General features: G+C 40.7%; 3 protein-coding genes across 3 annotated transcripts; 2 read left to right on the top strand and 1 right to left on the bottom strand.

Moving 5' to 3' along the window:
* Window positions 1–1,296: 1,296 nt before the first annotated feature.
* Window positions 1,297–6,758, bottom strand: LOC132474428 (extracellular calcium-sensing receptor-like). Its single transcript, XM_060075132.1, has 9 exons — window positions 5,925–6,758; window positions 5,168–5,636; window positions 3,913–5,085; window positions 3,680–3,810; window positions 3,420–3,516; window positions 3,204–3,327; window positions 2,495–2,967; window positions 2,338–2,418; window positions 1,297–2,151 (listed from the first exon to the last, which is right to left on the bottom strand). Exons 1-9 carry the CDS (start codon window positions 6,293–6,295, stop codon window positions 1,798–1,800), a joined length of 3,273 nt encoding a protein of 1,090 aa, XP_059931115.1. The 5' UTR covers window positions 6,296–6,758; the 3' UTR covers window positions 1,297–1,797.
* Window positions 6,759–6,867: 109 nt separating this feature from the next.
* On the top strand, window positions 6,868–11,965 carry LOC132474426 (extracellular calcium-sensing receptor-like). Its single transcript, XM_060075130.1, has 9 exons — window positions 6,868–7,753; window positions 7,947–8,241; window positions 8,361–8,447; window positions 8,569–8,838; window positions 9,175–9,381; window positions 9,697–9,972; window positions 10,223–10,450; window positions 10,551–10,674; window positions 10,767–11,965. The coding sequence occupies exons 1-9, from the start codon at window positions 7,515–7,517 to the stop codon at window positions 11,687–11,689; spliced, it is 2,649 nt and encodes an 882-aa protein (XP_059931113.1). The 5' UTR covers window positions 6,868–7,514; the 3' UTR covers window positions 11,690–11,965.
* A 382-nt stretch (window positions 11,966–12,347) lies between these two features.
* Window positions 12,348–17,127, top strand: LOC132474427 (extracellular calcium-sensing receptor-like). The gene is made up of 9 exons (XM_060075131.1): window positions 12,348–12,631; window positions 12,824–13,115; window positions 13,234–13,320; window positions 13,439–13,708; window positions 14,060–14,266; window positions 14,561–14,836; window positions 15,137–15,364; window positions 15,470–15,593; window positions 15,686–17,127. Exons 1-9 carry the CDS (start codon window positions 12,393–12,395, stop codon window positions 16,597–16,599), a joined length of 2,637 nt encoding a protein of 878 aa, XP_059931114.1. The 5' UTR covers window positions 12,348–12,392; the 3' UTR covers window positions 16,600–17,127.
* The last annotated feature ends 1,783 nt before the right edge of the window (window positions 17,128–18,910 follow it).

Consider the following 18,910-nt stretch of genomic DNA (forward strand, 5'->3'; position numbering starts at 1 on the left):
CACCTTCCTGTGCATTTGAGAGGCTCTGGAGGGCTGGGGTAGTTTTTCTTCACTGTTTTCATGTAGTAATGCATTTGGAATACACCCCCAATTATGTAATCCCCTTTCTGTGTAAATGCAGGTAGCTGAGGAGTACCCCGAAGCCAACAATCAACAGAATTGGTGGCATTCTCTGCATTAGATGAAGCCTCTGTTCTCATTATTAGACCTCCCACAGATTTATACATAGAAATCACAAAACATAAAAAAAAAAAAAAAAAGGTCAAGCTTTGTGTCAGAAAAACTGCAACCAAGCCACCCATCCTTAAAATGTAAGTGCTCACTAGGTGTTACATCTAGGCTATATAAATGATGAGATGGGTGCTGCCCTCTTTTAGCATTACGTCAGATTCTGCACACAGGAGAAATCCCAAATGCTACCACTTGATTTGAATCATTCACATTTTAAAATGCCAAAATCTTCAGAGTTCCTCTCGTACAATGACCCTTTGGTATATCCTTAACATTGGCCTCGTTAGTAGCAGAGGCGCCGCGTCCCATTAGGCATACCAGGCAATTGCTTGGGGCCCCGGGCCACTACTAGGGCCCCCAAAAGCCCCCCCCAAAAAAACAAACAAAAAAAAAATCGCTCCACCTCGCAACGCCCCTGGTTAGTAGACACTCATCTACCCAATTGTGTTGGGAATATTTACAGATCACCGTACGCCAGTGGTTAGTGCAAACAACTCAGAGCTTTGCTTCCTCATTCTGCTTATTCTGCTGCACTTAAACTATGCTTATTGTGCTTATTGTGTCGACTTGTTAGTTGAGGCTAACATCCTTTGGGATCAGCTTTGTTCTGTGTTTCTCATGTGTCCTGGTGAAGAAAATTGTTTTTCTGGCAGAACTGGCACAGTATCACAATGACAGGTTGGTCCATTTTTCCAGAGTTGTATTCTGAGTATTAATTGGCTAGATTGGCTTACAGGGTATTCCTAGCTTCTTGCTTGCATTATTGGCATGGAATCTACCAGATAACTTCAATTAGGCCTAGTTTATCACCTTCAGCATGTTGGACTTCTGAGCTGTTTGGATAGCCATTATCCCTGCTGGTATCAACTCTTGAAAAATATGCAGAACAGTTGACAGAAGCTAGTTCTGGGCCAGCAGCTATATCAATGATGGCTATCTTCTGATTCTGATGACGCGTTGTTAGAAATATTGACTGCAGCAGGTGCAGGTGGAATATCATCAGTTTGAGCCGGATTAGCGTCATGCAGCTGAACATTTTTCAATATGAAGATGCTTGTTGGAGAAGTATATCTTTAAGCTACGAGCTACACTTACGTAACATGTGGATAGTTTTATCTGTCTGTGTTCCTCCCCAAAAGTGGAGGTGTGCATCTCAGCTGACAAATGCTTTAATACGCCCTCATGAAACATCTTCTACTAAATTCTACTTTATCATGAACGCTACACATTGAGCTGACACATTGATAGAAAGGATTCTTTAATCTCGGCAGAATTAAACATTATGATATAGATATGATGTAACATTTGATTCAAGTTATATCCCAAAGAATTGTGAAAGAAAACATTTTCATTATTGAAATACTTTCACTGTGCAGTTTGTGCAGATTCAAATAAACCTAAGCAACAGCAGCTCTCAGAGAAACAAACTGCTGTATTGCTATACAGACAGGATTAAAATGATTACTTAAAAAATATGGCTAGCCCTCTCACGATGATCATTCATGATTATTTAGTTGATATTGCAGTAAATTAAAACTAACTTCTGAATAATTAAACAAGTTTGTTTTATCTGGGAGATTTAATCATTCGCTTCTTGATATTCTTCTCAGGTTGCGCTAAAATAATAAAACATTTAGGCACAAATATACATAACAACAACCCAAAACTGGAGGCCAAGATGGCAAATATCTCCACGGCCACAGTGAATTTCCCTGGGGAGCTGACGTGAGCCGGGATGAACGAGAGCCACACAGCACAGAAGATGATCATGCTGAAGGTGATGAGTTTGGCCTCGTTGAAGGTGTCGGGCAGCTTGCGGCCAAGGTAGGCGAGGAGCAGGCAGAGGGACGCCAGCAGGCCGATGTAGCCCAGCACCAGGTAGAACCCAGCGGGCCACAGCTCCCTGCACTCCACCACGATCTGGTCACAAGACAGAAGAATGTTAGCGATCCAGGTTTTACCATGATCAGATCATTCCGGAACAGACTCGCTAGACTTTCTGAACATGCTTATATTTTCCAAGCAATGCAAATTAAAAATGTTTTTTCATTGCAATTGTGTTTTATTTTATAGTTATAGTATGGTCATTGTACATTTAGTATTTACCTTCCCAGTTGAGGCTTGGTACGTTGGATTCCTGAATGGGAATGGGGGTGCTGCTGAGAGCCAACCAGCACAGAGACAAACCTGGAGATCAAGCAAAGGCATTTAAACAAAGATGAATGGCCAGCTCTGTTCAAAATCTTAACGGCCCACCGCCTACCTGAGGTGCAGTAGTGCACAGGATGAGAGTCCTTTGTTGGGCGGGGCCAAAGAGCTTCATAGCTCCAGAACCTGGCCCAGTGGATCGGAAGGCCAGCAGAACCACAATAGTCTTGACCAACAGACAGGAGAGACATAAAACAAAACTGACACCGAAAGCGGCCTGGCGCAGTCTACACGTCCATGTGGACGGCTTGCCGATGAAGGCCAGGGAGCAGAGGAAACACAGCTTTAGTGACACCAGCAACAGGAAGCTGATCTCAGAGTTGTTAGCCCTGACGATGGGCGTGGCACGGAAGTGATGGAAGACAGTAGTGATGACGGTTGTCATGACGACCCCCAGCAGGGTGAGCGTGATCAGGATGATGCCCATGGTGTCGTACACGGACAGGAAGTCGTCCACTCCGGCCACACACTCCACCTTCCTCTTGTCAGACCAGTAGTACTCTGGACATTTTGTACACTCTGTAGAATCTGTGTGTGGAAAACAAGTAAAAGTAACCATTTGATTTATGTTTATATACATTTATAACCTAAGTGTCCATAGGTTATGGGCAGGTACTCAACCTTTGATGATTAAAATGTGGATGATGAAGACTATTATAATGCTTTAAAATGTTGATTATTGCATGTACATTATCTTCTTCGCCTGTCTATGACCAATTATAGATTACAAATGAAAATAATTGATAAACAGCACATCTGTGTACCAGTTTGGTTGCTTATCTCTCCTTCTGCACATGGTAAGCAGTCAAAGCAACACTGAGGTTCTCCTGGGCGTCTAGCCTGCCTGCTTCCAGGCGGGCAGGGATCACTGCAAAGAGACACGGGAACCTAAAAACAAATAAAACATAGGAATTATTCTTTGTATATATATTTTTAGTGATACAGTTTAGTTCATGGGAATGATGGGGTTCATTACCGACCTGTGATAGGCCTCCTGTCCATACAATTTTACTCTGATTCAGCTGCAGCTGCTGATCCATTGGAACCGAACCATCATAGCTTCCCACCTTAACAAATCTTAATTTATTGGGGAACATATTTACATATGAGCAAATGGGCAAAATATTTCATTTTTAATAGCCCTTAAATAATAATGAAACAATAATATTTTTTTTCTTTTTATTGTCAATTTATTAATTATTGGATTTTGTTTAAATTTGACATAGTATTCTTAAGTTACCTAATCTTTCCCTTGCTGTCCTTTTGCCAGTTGATAATGTCATATAGGGGCACAGGCTCTCCATTGTCATCAAAATGTACTTTTTCACCAAACTGGTTGGTGAAATTAACCATCTTCAGGTAGCCCAATAGCTGCATTACCCGCAAAAACAGGATATAGTTAACAATCGCTATCTAATTAGGGATTTGTGACTTTATGGCCAGTATATACATGCATATTACTGTTTTCTGCACCTCTATTGGTTTTGATGCATTTTTCTTACACCCAGCTTCAGCGGTGGTGGCTCCAACAGAACCACATTCCAGTAAATTGTGCAGTGCATGGGCGATGGCATACACAGCCTTGTAAACGTTATAGGATATTCTGACTTTGGACAGCTCTGTGTAACTGTTGTGCACATTGCTGAGATCCTCTGAGCCTGTGCACACAGGCCTCTCAGGTGCACCTGTAGTGTTTTCCTGGGCTGAAAACAGGAAAGTCCTCTTTTCCCCCTCATATGTTTTAAGATGTGTGTTCAGCTTGGACTCATGTTGATCATATTGCTCGATTACTCTTTCAAAGTCGTTGGCATTTATATTGGAAGGATCTGCCGTGAACTCCAACCTACAGTCGAACACTTCCTCCCATAGCATGTTGTGAAACTCAAAACCAGGCTCTGCCTTAGGCCGCACCTTCAACAAAAACTCTCTCAGACCAGGTATGTAAACTCCTGGGAAGGAGAAGCCCAGTGTGCCTTGCAGGAGGAGGTGAAACTGGGGGGCAGTTAGCATGTTAGCGGTAACCCAGGCTTCACTGGCTACCCATTGGATTCCAGTCACATTCCTGGCCACAAGCTGGTGGGTTGGAAAGGGAACACAGTAGTATATTATGTAGAATATGGCATCCTTTGTCTGCTGGGCTCCAATCATTACACTCTTGTGTTCACTTGGGTCATGGGCAGGATGACTCACCTCTGAGAACAGCTCCAGAAGTTGCCCCTCTGTAGCGAAGGCCACCACCACTTTAGCCTTTGAGCTCTGGAGGGTGTCGGCCATGGCTCCAATCTCAACAAAGGTGGGGGATTGTGGGATAGTAAGATGGTATGCAAGGCAGCCTCCCAGTTGTCTAAACTGATGAGAGAACGCTTGGATTCCATAACGACTGTAGTCATCCTGATGAATCAGAAACACCCAGGTAGTGTCAGCATGAATGTTGAATGTTGGGTTAGTTGGGTTGGAGTTAATAGTTGTAACAATCTTTACAATTAATCTCACCGGGGTCCCTACAGTGCCCACCCAGTTCCATCCAAAGAATTTAACAAGCTCAACCAGACCCCTGACCTGAAACAGATCACTGGGCACTGTGCGCAAGAAAGATGGGTAGGTATGTTTGTCTGTGAGACAGGCACAGGTGGCAAAATAACTAACCTGAAAAAATAGAACTTTTTATTTTCAAATATGCGTCATTGCGGGTCGAGTATCTGGATTCACAGCGTGAGGTTATAGTCACCAGGGGGATGCTGAAGGGGCCCAGAATGTGTGCTATAGCACCAGTAGGGGATGAAGAGGCAAGGCCAATCACAGCCGTGATTGGAGATCCATTAAGACACGTTCCTGAATCTGTGGTGCTTTTTGTTATTGTTACATTTCCCCTCATAGACATTCTGTCATCATCAGGGAAGTAAAGGTTTTCCCATTCTTTATTACCTCCATTAGCTATCGTCCTCGACATCTTTTTCATGTTCCTCATTTTCTCTACTAAATTATTCACATTTTTCCTATCTTCACCCAATGTGTTTTGCCCATTCGTACTGTGAGTGAGTAAAGACAAAAGAGCTTTGAGGCTGGTGTGGATGTGATCACAGCTGTCCATGATGTGGTAGCCAAGTGTGACGCCAGGGAGCAGAGCTGGGTTACGGTTAATTTCCTCCACTGCAAAGATCATAGTCATCATCCACCGGAAGGCTCTGTCGTCAAAACTGAAAAAGCAGCACACCCAAAACAACATGAAAAAGAACACACTAAGATAGTGATCAACAATCAACCCCTTATTGCAACCTGTAGAACATATAGAACCAAATGTTTAGAAAATCTTGAATAATGCAAACAAGTTGTGCAGAAAATGCTTCGTAAAAGATTATTTAAAACATCACAATTTTCAAATACTTTCCAAGAAATCCTAATTTGTGTAAGTGTATTTATTGATGTTCTATTATTTATAAAAAAAATATATCTATACATATATTCAGCATTATTGTTCTGCTTACCCATTGCAAGGTAGGTTCTGGGGTTTGCTATTGTAGGTGTTCTGGGAGTTGGGGACAAGGTAATGCACAGGGAACAACCCACCAATGATCACATCGCCCTCTGAGCGAAGGGCCAGAAGCTGGCTGTTTCCCAGAATCACACATTCAGACAAGAGCGATTCTCCAACATCTCTTACTCCCTCTGTCCTCAGATCAGACTGTGGACCCATCATATGTTCCACCTCCTCCAGAGCTCTTGTGCCGAAACTCAGCTCGCACCCACCTGTTTGAAACAGGTGAGAGATCATCAAAATGTTGAGGCTTGGTAGGAGCCAGAGATTTTGCCGGAGGAGAACCATCAGCGGTCGATGCAGCGGCCAAACTGGTTCCATAATGGCACAATGTAGTTGCTGATAAATACCCCCCAAAAAATGTAAATGCAATTAACAAAATAAACAAAAAAATCATTAAAAGTCCCAAAGCACCTCAAATAAGCATTTATAAAGTTTGAAACTGATAAATATGAGTTGAGATGAGAAAAAATGTAAGTGCAATATTTAATTTGCCGTTCCTACATGTCGGAACAGAGGACTATGGAAGAAACGTATGTTTGGAAAGGGTGGAGACCTGGCATATATAATTCTGAGGAACCTTCTATAATCAGCTGATACTTACATGGACCAATCAGAAGGGGGGGGAAATGAAACAAATGTAAGTCAGGACATGATGTGCCAATGACTAGTCTAAATTATTCTGCCGTTGTTTGAATTTCTCTGTTGTTGGTTTGAAATTAACTATGAAAGGGGTAATAATCTGAAGCCCCTTGCATAACCGTTTATAGCTTTTACAACTATGCCTTAGTCTAATGGATTGTGCACTAAACTGCAAATGAGACATCCAACAGCATGACATATTACATTATATTATAAAGTGAAATACTACTTGATGATAAGTTTCAGCTTCCTCCTAAGGTTACCAATATAATTTGTCAAAATCAATAAAATAATTTGTGCCAATTTTGCCAAAGAGATTTTGTGTACACGCCTGCCACGAATGTAAACAGTAGGTCTTCCTATTTTGTCCTTGTGATAAGACATTTTGTTGAGTATTTTAATTGTGATTCACTGTTATGTTAATGATCCGTACAGACCGATGCAGATCGGTCAGTTTTAGGTCAACTTTCAGGGAAGCCAAGAGATGTTATGATGGTTTATCATCCAGACCAGTATTGTCCATTAAGAATACTGCCTCCACCTTGTGGACATAATACAGTATACCCAGCATGAACAATTGCGACTGAATCAATGGCTGACTGCACAAACTCATACAGCTTATGCAAACCATATTTTGGTGTATGTTGTTGTGAAATTTTAATCCTACGGCCAAATATTAACAAGTCGGTTGACATTGGAAAGGCTTGGAATACAGTTACATCATTGGGGATGAAAAAAACATAACTATATTATTCTTCTATTTTGTCATCTACAATGGGAGGTTTAAAAATTCAAACTATGACTTAAGTTGACAAAGGGGTGGATCTTGTGCCTTCTATAAATTTAGGTTGCTTTGGGCAGAGCACTTGTTGAAATAGGCCATAGGGAGAGTGACGAGATGACGGCCTTGCTAGTCAGATACATTGTATGTTTATGCTTAGTGATGTTGCTCTCTCTTTCATTATGTCCTGTCTCGTCCGTTTATTCTTCCTCTTGTCAGTTACAGGAACCGTTTAGTCTTAATGGCATGTATAAACAGGGAGACATTGTGCTGGGGGGTCTATTTGAGACCCATTATACCTCCATCTTCCCCAAATCCTTTTTCACCTCCAAACCACAGCAGCCCATCTGCCAGGGGTGAGAATAAGTATATGTTTAACTGTTATAATGATTGTCATTATGACAATAGGAATAAATTCCTATGATTTTAAAATGACTATGATTAGAATTATGATTATGATTTTAGCTGTGAAGCATAATTATTATCAATATTGTGATTATTTTTAAATTGTTATTACTTTATGTGTTTTGTAATTATTGTTGCTGGTAGTTTTGACATTCAAGGGTTCAGGTATTCCCAGACCATGCTGTTTGCAATAGATGAGATCAACCGGAGCGACAGTCTTCTGCCCAACGTGACACTGGGATACAGACTCCATGATAACTGTGCCTCACTCGGAGTTGCCTTTCGAGCTGCCTTTTCATTGGCCAGTGGCAAGGAGGTGATGTTTGACCAGGCCGCAAGCTGTAGAGGAACCTACCCTGTGGTAGGGATTGTGGGTGACTCCATGTCCACTAATACTATTGCCATTTCCAGTGTTTTAGGTTTGTTCAAAATGCCCATGGTAAGTTTTCAAACTTTGCTCCAATCACATTACTATTTTGTTTTTCGATCATGTTATGAATATAAATGTGTTGTATTGTTGAAGTGAACACCTTATGTATGCCCTGTATGTTTTCGCAGGTGAGTTACTTTGCCACATGTTCCTGCCTCAGTGACAGGCAACGATTCCCATCTTTTTTTAGAACTATCCCAAGTGATGCGTTTCAGGTGAACCAAAAGAGAGAGAGCTTTAAGTTGTCATAATTTAATAAATGATGATATTACACAGCGTTCTCATTATTTTGTCATGCATATGTAGAATCTTTATTGATTACTTTAACCCAACCAGGTGCGAGCTATGCTCCAGATTCTGAAGCGGTTTGGCTGGACCTGGATTGGCCTGCTGGTCAGTGATGATGACTATGGTCTCAATGTAGCCCGATCCTTCCAGTCAGAGCTGTCCCAGTCTGGTGAAGGCTGTCTGGCTTATCTAGAGGTTCTGCCGTGGGGAAACAACCCTGGTGAACTTCAAAGGATTGTTGGCATAATGAAGAAATCAACTTCCCGTGTGGTCATTGTTTTTGCACATGAGAATCACATGTTGAACCTCTTGGGAGAGGTTAGGACGCAATTCTTTATTGCCAGAAAAATGTACCTTACTTTGCTCTACCAACCACAATTAGCAACTATCCAATGACAATCATCATAAAAAATACAAATTAGTTGGCATTGTGCCATAACCCCATATTACAGTTTACAAATGTTCAACAGTTGTTCTTAAAAACACAGCAGTGTAACTATCTAAAGAATAAGTTAACATTTTGATGATGAATAATGAACAAAAACACAAAATTTAGCTAAAAGAGTGTTAAGCAAAATACGTGTTGACACAATACATAGTTAGGCCTATCACACAGCGAAGAAGCTTTTATCTTTTACTCCTTCCAATACACAGGTGGTAAGGCAGAACGTTACAGGCCTCCAGTGGATGGCCAGTGAAGCCTGGACTGCCACCACTGTGCTCCAGATCCCCAGCTACATGCCTTTCCTTGCAGGCACTCTGGGCATTGCCATCCGCCGGGGAGAGATACCAGGACTTAGGGACTTCCTACTGAGAATACGCCCGGACAATGACACACTCAGCAGCAAGGACAATAACATAGTGAATATATTTATTTTACTCAAAAAAGAAAAGTGTTGTTATAATGTAATACATCACGTTATATTCTTTGGTGTGCTATTTTATATTGTTAACAAAAAAATATTAAACCAATAAACGCAAGGTTAGCCATAAAATTGTTTCCATAGGTTCATCATTTTATCATGTCATTATATTTCCAATAAACTGTTTACAATGTACATAACCCAGCCATTATGTTCAGTTATTTTTCCAAATAAACTAGGAGATCAACATGTTTCAATATTGAGCAATGAGTAGCACTCTTCAGTCCCTCAAATGACTAAACATGTTTCTTAGGTGCAGCAGTTTTGGGAGGAGACGTTCCAGTGTAGATTCCCGCCTTCACCACCCAAATGGACCGATGAAGGGGGGAGACTGTGCACAGGTCAGGAGAACCTGGCAACAGTAAAGACAGAGTTCCTGGATGTTTCAAACCTCAGGCCAGAATATAATGTGTACAAGGCGGTATATGCCATGGCACATGCCCTACATGACATGCTGAAGTGTGTTCCAGGGAGTGGACCTTTTGTCGGACAAACCTGTGCCAGTTTACAGAGACTAGAGCCATGGCAGGTTTGGTGAAATTTTGTGCCACTATGTAACCAGAGATTTCCCATCGTCAAAAAATTCTTTATTCTTATTTTTGTTTACAATGATCTGAATCATAATCTAGTAACTGATTATTAGTAATAATAAATTAAAAACAATAGTTTTTACACACATTTGAGCTGACCTTTTTTACAATTCCAAACTGGCACCAAAAGCTATAATTTGTATCTTTATAGTTCATAGTTTAACAATATAATTTGTGATTTATTTCCAGCTAGTTTATTACTTGGATAGGATCAACTTTACCACACCTTTTGGTGATCAAGTATCATTTGATGAGAATGGGGACGCATTACCGATCTATGATGTAATGAACTGGCTTTGGCTCCCAGACGGTAGCACATTCGTTCAGAATGTTGGTGTTGTCAAGGAGACCGCCGCCAAAGGTGGAGAAACCACACTCAAAGAAGACATCATATTCTGGAATTTCGTTCCCAAAAAGGTCTGGTCTGCCAAGCAAACTATTATCTATCTAACAACTGTTGAAATAGTCAAATTAAGGGCTTTCTAAATGAATTGTAAATGTTATATTTAATCTTCAGCCACCTCGATCAGTGTGTAGTGAGAGCTGTCCCCCAGGCACCCGCATGGCCAGGAGGAAGAATGAGCCTGACTGCTGCTTCGACTGCATCCCTTGTTCAGAAGGAGAAATTAGCAATATGACAGGTTGGTGTACCATGTAACATCTAATAATGTCATTGATCCTATGGGAAAATGTAACCTTTCTCCAGTTTACATTTATGCCGTATTTTTCATAGACTCAACAGAATGCCTGAGTTGTCCAGAAGACTTCTGGTCAAGCCCTCAGCGTGACGTTTGTGTGCCAAAAATTATAGAGTTCCTCTCCTACGATGACCCCTTGGGCATGTCCTTAACAACGGCCTCTTTGATAGGAACACTCAACTGTGCAATTGTGCTAGGAATCTTCACACATCATCGGACCACACCAGTGGTTAGAGCCAACAACTCAGAGCTCAGCTTCCTCATTCTGCTGTCACTCAAACTATGCTTCTTGTGCTCCTTGCTTTTTATTGGTCAACCAAGGCTGTGGACGTGTCAATTGAGGCATGCAGCCTTTGGGATCAGCTTTGTGCTGTGTGTTTCTTGTATCCTGGTGAAGACCATGGTTGTTCTGGCGGTATTTAAGGCCTCCAAACCAGCTGGTGGCAGTAGTCTGAAGTGGTTTGGGGCAGTTCAACAGAGAGGGACTGTTGTATTTCTGACATTAATTCAAGCGGCAATATGCACAACCTGGCTTGTGTCTTCCTCACCAGCACCTCATAAAAACACACAATATCACAATGACAGGATAGTAGTTGAGTGTGTAGTGGGGTCCACAGTAGGATTCGGAGTATTACTGGGCTACATTGGCTTACTGGCTATTCTCAGCTTCTTGCTTGCATTCTTGGCACGAAATCTACCAGATAACTTCAATGAGGCCAAGTTTATCACCTTCAGCATGCTAGTCTTTTGTGCTGTTTGGATAGCCTTTATCCCCGCTTATATCAACTCCCCTGGTAAATCTGCAGATGCTGTGGAGGTATTTGCCATTTTAGCTTCTAGTTTTGGGCTGTTAGGGGCCTTATTCGGACCAAAGTGTTTTATAATCCTGCTTAGACCTGAAAGAAACACTAAGAAAGCTATAATGGGACGAGGTGTCCCGAAATACTATAAACGATAGCCTTCTTTTGAATCAATTGATTATGTGAATGTTTGAAGGAAAATGTAGACTACTTTACCTGCATTCTATGAAACATTTTATTTTCTCCCCCAGTTAAAACAGTAACATAATAAAGTAATTATATGTCAAAATTATTCGTTGTGCTGATTTTACCAAAGAGTATTTTGTCACAAATGTAAACAATAGTTGTTGTGCCCTTGTGATAAGACGTATTATAAAGTATTTTAATGGCATTTCACAGTTATGTTAATGATCGGTCGGTATTAGGCAAATTATTAGGGAAGCCAAGAGATGTAATGATGATTTGATCATCCAGACCATTATTTTCCTTTGGATACCACCTCCACCTTGTGGACATAATATAGTATACCTAATATGAAAAATTCGGACTGAATCAATGGCTGACTGTAAAATACCACATACAAGCCATATTTTGGTCTATGTTGTGATATTTGTATCCTACTGCGGGAGACTCACATGACGATTTCTAACCCTCCATTGGAATGGCCTGGAATACGGTTCGTTTAATGTGCACGAAAAAAATTATCGATATATCATTCTTCTATTTTGTCATCTACAATGGGAGGTTAAAAAGCTCAAACGACGAATTAAGTTGACAAAGGGGTGGATCTTATGGCTTCTATAAAGTTAGGTTGCTTTGGGCAGAGCACTTGTTGAAATAGGCCATAGGGAGAGTGACGAGATGACGGCCTTCCTAGTCAGATACATTGTATGTTTATGCTTAGTGATGTTGCTCTCTCTATCGTTATGGCCTGCCTCGTCCCTTCTTTCTTCCTCTTGTCAGTTGCAGGAACCTTTTAGTCTTAATGGCATGTATAAACAGGGAGACATTGTGCTGGGGGGTCTATTTGAAACCCATTATACCTCTATCTTCCCCAAATCCTTTTTCACCTCCAAACCACAGCAGCCCATCTGCCAGGGGTGAGAATAAGTATATGTTGAACTGTTGTTGAAATTATTTCCGTCATGACAATATTAATAGATTGCTATGACTTTTTATGATTATAATTATAATTATGCTATTAGCTGTGCAGTATAATGTTGATCAAGATTATGGTTAATAGTCGGATATTGTTATTCTTTTATGAGTATTATGATAATGGTTGCTGGTAGTTTTGACATTCAAGGGTTCAGGCATTCCCAGACCATGCTGTTTGCAGTAGATGAGATCAACAGGAGCGACAGTCTTCTGCCCAACGTGACACTGGGATACAGACTGCATGATAACTGTGCCTCACTCGGAGTTGCCTTCCGAGCTGCCTTTTCATTGGCCAGTGGCAAGGAGGAGAAGTTTGACCAGGCCGCAAGCTGTAGAGGAACCCCTGTGGTAGGGATTGTGGGTGACTCCAGCTCCACAAATACTATTGCCATCTCCAGTGTTTTTGGTTTGTTCAAAATGCCCATGGTAAGTTTTCAACCTTCTCCATCTCACATTACTTTTTTGACATGCATTAATGTCATAAATATATCATTGTTTTATCAGTGGAGGGAACACCTTATGTATGCTCTGTATGTTTTCGCAGGTGAGTTACTTTGCCACATGTTCCTGTCTCAGTGACAGGCAACGATTCCCATCTTTTTTTAGAACTATCCCAAGTGATGCGTTTCAGGTGAACCTAAAGAGAGATGTTTTAGTCATTATTATTTAATTAAAGATGATATTACATAGCTTTCCATAATTAAGACACACACTTACCGAATATTTAATGTTTACTTGAACCCAACCAGGTGCGAGCTATGCTCCAGATTCTGAAGCGGTTTGGCTGGACCTGGTTTGGCCTGCTGATCAGTGATGATGACTACGGTCTCAACGCCGCCCGTTCCTTCCAGTCAGAGCTGGCCCAGTCTGGTGAAGGCTGTCTGGATTATCTAGAGGTTTTGCCGTGGGGAAACGACCTCGGTGAACTTCAAAGGATCGTTGACATAATGAAGAAATCCACTTCCCGTGTGGTCATTGTTTTTGCACATGAGAATCACATGTTTAACCTCATGGGAGAGGTTAGGACACAATTATTTATGGACAGAAAAATATACCTTGCTTTGCTCTACCAACCACAATTAGAAACTATTCAATGATAATCGTCATAAAGAAATACTAATTAGTTGGTATTGTGCCATATTGCAGTTTAAAAAAATACCAAATGTTCAACAGTTGATCTTAAAACAACTGCAGTGTAATTATTTAAAGAATGGGTTAAATGTATACATAAAATGAACAAAAATGCATGCAATTTTAATATGAGCTAAAAGGATTAACAGCAATATTTACTCAATAAAATATGTGTTGACACAATGCATAGTTAACACAAAGCTAAGAAGCTTGCATGTTTTATTCATTCCAATCCGCAGGTGGTAAGGCAGAATGTTACAGGCCTACAGTGGATGGCCAGTGAAGCCTGGTCTACATCCATTGTACCTCAGACTCCCAGCTACATGCCTTTTCTTGCAGGCACTCTGGGCATTGCCATCCGCCGGGGAGAGATACCAGGACTGAGGGACTTTCTACTGACAATACGCCCTAACAATAAGACACTCAGCAGCAAGGACAATAACTTTGTGAATATATTTTTTTCCTCAAATAATACAAATAATCATGTCCCAATATGTTGTACTATTTTATGCAAAAAATTTAGATTAAAACACAATAGCCAAAAAAGAGATTTTTCTCATAAGAATTTTACCATAGGTTCTTCATTTTAGCATATTGATTATTATATTTTAAATGAACGGTTATGGTGTTAACTTTTATGTTCAGTTATTTTACCAAATACACTGGTAGATCAGTAGATTTAAGCATTGAGCAATGAGTAGCACTCTTCAGTCCCTCAAATAACTAAACATGTTTCTTAGGTGCAGCAGTTTTGGGAGGAGACGTTCCAGTGTAGATTCCCGCCTTCACCGCCCAAATGGATCGATGAAGGGGGGAGACTGTGCACAGGGCAGGAGAACCTGGCAACTGCAGAGACAGAGTTCCTGGATGTGTCAAACCTCAGGCCAGAATATAATGTGTACAAGGCGGTATATGCCATGGCTAATGCCCTCCATGACATGCTGAGGTGTGTTCCAGGAAGGGGACCTTTTGTCGGGCAAACCTGTGCCAGTTTACAGAGAATAGAGCCATGGCAGGTTTGGTGAAATTTTGTGTCTATGTAACAAACAGAGATTCCCCAACTTCAAGATAAATGCTTTACTCCTACTCATGTTATTATTGAGTGATATGATTTGAATAATAATCTAGTAAATGAATAAAAATTAATCAATGTATAACAATAATTACAATTGACATATTATAAAATTACAAAATGAATATTTGAGCTGACCTTTTTAAAATTCCAACCGTTGGTCCAAAAGTTATTATTTGTATCTTTATATTTCATAGTTCAACAATGTAATTTATGATTTATTTTTTCTCCTCTACATTTCTAGCTAGTTTATTACTTGGATAGGATCAACTTTACCACACCTTTTGGGGATCAAGTGTCATTTGATGAGAATGGGGACGCTTTACCTATCTATGATGTAATGAACTGGCTTTGGCTCCCAGACGGTAGCACAGTAGTTCAGAATGTTGGAGTTGTCAAGGAGACCGCTGCCACAGGTGGAGAAACCACACTCAAAGAAGACATCATCTACTGGAATTTTGTGCCCAAAAAGGTCTGGTATGCCAAGCCAACTATTTTCTATCCAACAACTGTTGATCTAGTCAAGTTAAGAGCTTTCCAAATTAATTATTTGTAACCGTTTATATTTAATCTTCAGCCACCTCGATCAGTGTGTAGTGAGAGCTGTCCCCCAGGCACCCGCATGGCCAGGAGGAAGAATGAGCCTGACTGCTGCTTCGACTGCATCCCTTGTTCAGATGGAGAAATTAACAATAGGACAGGTTGGTGTACCATGTAACATCTAATAATGTAATTGATCCTATGGGTAAATTAAACCTTTCTCCAGTTACAATTTTAACTTTATTTTTCACAGATTCGACAGAGTGCCTGAGTTGTCCAGAAGACTTCTGGTCAAGCCCTCAGCGTGACGTTTGTGTGCCAAAAATGATAGAGTTCCTCTCGTACAATGACCCCTTGGGCATATCCTTAACAACGGCCTCTTTGATAGGAACACTCAACTGTGCAATTGTGTTAGGAATCTTCACACATCATCGGACCACACCAGTGGTTAGGGCCAACAACTCAGAGCTCAGCTTCCTCATTCTGCTGTCACTCAAACTATGCTTCTTGTGCGCCTTGCTTTTCATTGGTCAACCAAGGCTCTGGACTTGTCAATTGAGGCATGCAGCCTTTGGGATCAGCTTTGTTCTGTGTGTCTCTTGTATCCTGGTGAAGACCATGGTTGTTCTGGCGGTATTCAAGTCCTCCAAACCAGCTGGCGGGAATAGTCTGAAGTGGTTTGGGGCAGTTCAACAGAGAGGGACTGTTGTATTTCTGACTTTAATCCAAGCAGCAATATGCACAACCTGGCTTGTGTCTTCCTCACCAGCTCCGAATAGAAACACACAATATCACAATGACAGGATAGTAGTTGAGTGTGTAGTGGGGTCCAGAGTAGGATTTGGAGTATTACTGGGCTATATTGGCTTACTGGCTATTCTCAGCTTCTTGCTTGCATTCTTGGCACGGAATCTACCAGATAACTTCAATGAGGCCAAGTTTATCACCTTCAGCATGCTAGTCTTTTGTGCTGTTTGGATAGCCTTTATCCCCGCTTATATTAACTCCCCTGGTAAATCTGCAGATGCTGTGGAGGTATTTGCCATTTTAGCTTCTAGTTTTGGGCTGTTAGGGGCCCTATTTGGACCAAAGTGTTTTATAATTCTGCTTAGACCTGAGAGAAACACAAAGAAGGCTATAATGGGACGGGGTGTCCCAAAAGAATAGAGCCAGCTTTAGATTCATTTAATTTTCGGTATAATCGATTGATTACGTGAATGTTTGTCACGTTATTTAGACTACATAACTGCATTCTATGATCATTTCATTTTAAAATCAGTTGGATTTATGATCACAAACAAATCTGTAAAAAATATGATTCATCATTGAGTCATACATTGTTGTGTCATTTTTCACTAGTAATAGGTGTATGGTAGGCCATGATCTTATGAACTTGTAGCATGTTTGTTTTGCATGGTTTTTTTTAGTCACCTGGGACTGAGGAGATGTTCACTATAAAAGTTTATAAATTTAAACATGTAAGTTTGTGTCCAAAAATGTATTTTGGGTCTGGAGAGCAGCCATTGACTCTACCTTTTAAAATAGCAAAGTGTATCACTGTGATGTCACGGAGCTACAAAAGGCAGAGATAGGAACTAACATTCCTAACACTAGCATTTTTCTGTAAGTCACAGCAAAGTCACTCTTCTTGAGCCTCGATTACAACATAATCCAACCTAAATAAAGAAACTTTTCTTAAACATGGTGAATTATTAAAATTTTCATTAGACATCTTAAATTAAGCTCAAAGTAGACGACTCAATCATCTCAAGTTACCAATGACTATTTTACCCATAAGACATTACACGGCTCAGCCCGACACGACTACTGTGAGTGTGTGTGTGTGTGTGTGTGTGTGTGTGTGTGTGTGTGTGTGTGTGTGTGTGTGTGTGTGTGTGTGTGTGTGTGTGTGTGTGTGTGTGTGTGTGTGTGTGTGTGCGCGTGCGTGTGTGTGTGTGTGTGTCATCACTTGTAGTAATTTGGAAAAGTGTGTTATTGCGTTATTCTTTCACATCTAGTTAATCGAGAAGCTTGCGAAATTATAAGACTTCTATCATTGGACCGTTGTGTTGATAGCATAACGTGAAAAATATCGTTAAGTAAGCTAGCATTTAGCTTCTACAAATAGTACACTGGATATTTAGGAAGCTCCTAGCCTCTAGCCATATAAAAAGGGGGTCCCAAAACACGAATGCCCGATATAACAAACATATTTTCAATAGACTAATCATTTCAGCACCAGTGAAACAAGAGATACCATAGGGTTTATGCTTAACTTTGTGTTTCCTAGTTAAATATTGACATTGTTAGGATCCGCAACCTCCAATATGCTTTGCTATTGTGATAGCCACCTTAGGCTAAAACGGGTAGAATTCTCCCTGCCTTTTGGTGTTACCCATTGGCCGTGAAATAATTAGAGGGGGGGAGGGCTATTGCCAGTCAAGAGGGATAAGAGAGTTATCCATACATCTGTTCAAAGGAAACACTGGCACCTCTGACTGACCTTTAAGGTAAACATTACCTTACTATGAATCGAGGAGGGAATTGCCATGACAATCAATAGTTGTATATTGACACGAATACACTTGTAAAGGATACATTTTATATTATACACTGAAAATAAAAGTGTATTTAAAAGTGTACAAATCACCACATAGCGGAGAGTGGGGTAATTTGTGCCAAGGGGCAAGTAGTGCCACCCCTGTTTTCTAGAAAACCATAGAAGAAGTTGGTCATGTGACCACATATTTCTGAAGGGGCATCCATTTCACTCATCCTGCAAAGAAGGGAGACACATGGCTTGAGAGGTAAGCACATTTAGGTTCAAAACATTTTTTTGATTGCTGTGTTTGAACAATTATAGACAACTTTGAAAACAGTTCACACATGTTTTAGTGCTTTAGTAAGCTACAGCATGAGTCCATACAGTCTAGCATGATGCTTGCTCAAAACAGCTGGGGGATGCATTTTTTTTCCAAATGGTGGGTCTGGGGTAATTTGTGCCAAAGGGCCTGGGTTAAGTTGTGCCAGTGGCACAAGTTACCCCAACTTATGATTTTTTTTTACTATATATTACTTCATTCTATTTTATTGTTATTGTTCATTGTAATCTTACATTTGATCACTAAAACTATGTGATATTCTTAGACCATCATGCCACGCAAATACAAATGGAAGACAGACAGGGTTTCAACTGCTCTTGAGGAGTTGGAAAGAGCAGTGAAAGAGGTGCAAGAGGAGAAGACCATACGTCAGGTTGGAAAGGAGATTAAGATCTGCAGGATGACCATAAAAAGATGTGTGATGAATCTGCTCACTTGGGTTATGTGTCTCCAGAAGTCATTCTTCACTTGCCAAAAGCCACAGAAAGAAAGAACAGAATTGTAAAAAAGAAAGTGAAAACTAGAATCATGACCGACACACCTGAGAAGATAGAGTTGGAGAAGGCTCACAAAGAAAAAGAAGATAAAAAGGCTGA

This window comes from Gadus macrocephalus, chromosome 16, assembly GCF_031168955.1.
Source record: "Gadus macrocephalus chromosome 16, ASM3116895v1".
Classification (NCBI taxonomy): Eukaryota; Metazoa; Chordata; class Actinopteri; order Gadiformes; family Gadidae; genus Gadus; species Gadus macrocephalus.

Coding starts and splice junctions, on each gene's coding strand:
- LOC132474427 (XM_060075131.1), top strand. CDS start 12,393: ATGACGGCCTTCCTAGTCAGATACATTGTATGTTTATGCTTAGTGATG. Junction 15,365..15,469: donor GGAATTTTGTGCCCAAAAAG/GTCTGGTATGCC, acceptor TTTAATCTTCAG/CCACCTCGATCAGTGTGTAG. Junction 15,594..15,685: donor AGAAATTAACAATAGGACAG/GTTGGTGTACCA, acceptor TATTTTTCACAG/ATTCGACAGAGTGCCTGAGT.
- LOC132474428 (XM_060075132.1), bottom strand. CDS start 6,295: ATGGAACCAGTTTGGCCGCTGCATCGACCGCTGATGGTTCTCCTCCGG. Junction 5,086..5,167: donor GCCCCTTCAGCATCCCCCTG/GTGACTATAACC, acceptor CTATTTTTTCAG/GTTAGTTATTTTGCCACCTG. Junction 3,517..3,679: donor GACAGCAAGGGAAAGATTAG/GTAACTTAAGAA, acceptor CAATAAATTAAG/ATTTGTTAAGGTGGGAAGCT.
- LOC132474426 (XM_060075130.1), top strand. CDS start 7,515: ATGACGGCCTTGCTAGTCAGATACATTGTATGTTTATGCTTAGTGATG. Junction 8,839..9,174: donor TGTTGAACCTCTTGGGAGAG/GTTAGGACGCAA, acceptor TCCAATACACAG/GTGGTAAGGCAGAACGTTAC. Junction 9,973..10,222: donor AGAGACTAGAGCCATGGCAG/GTTTGGTGAAAT, acceptor ATTTATTTCCAG/CTAGTTTATTACTTGGATAG.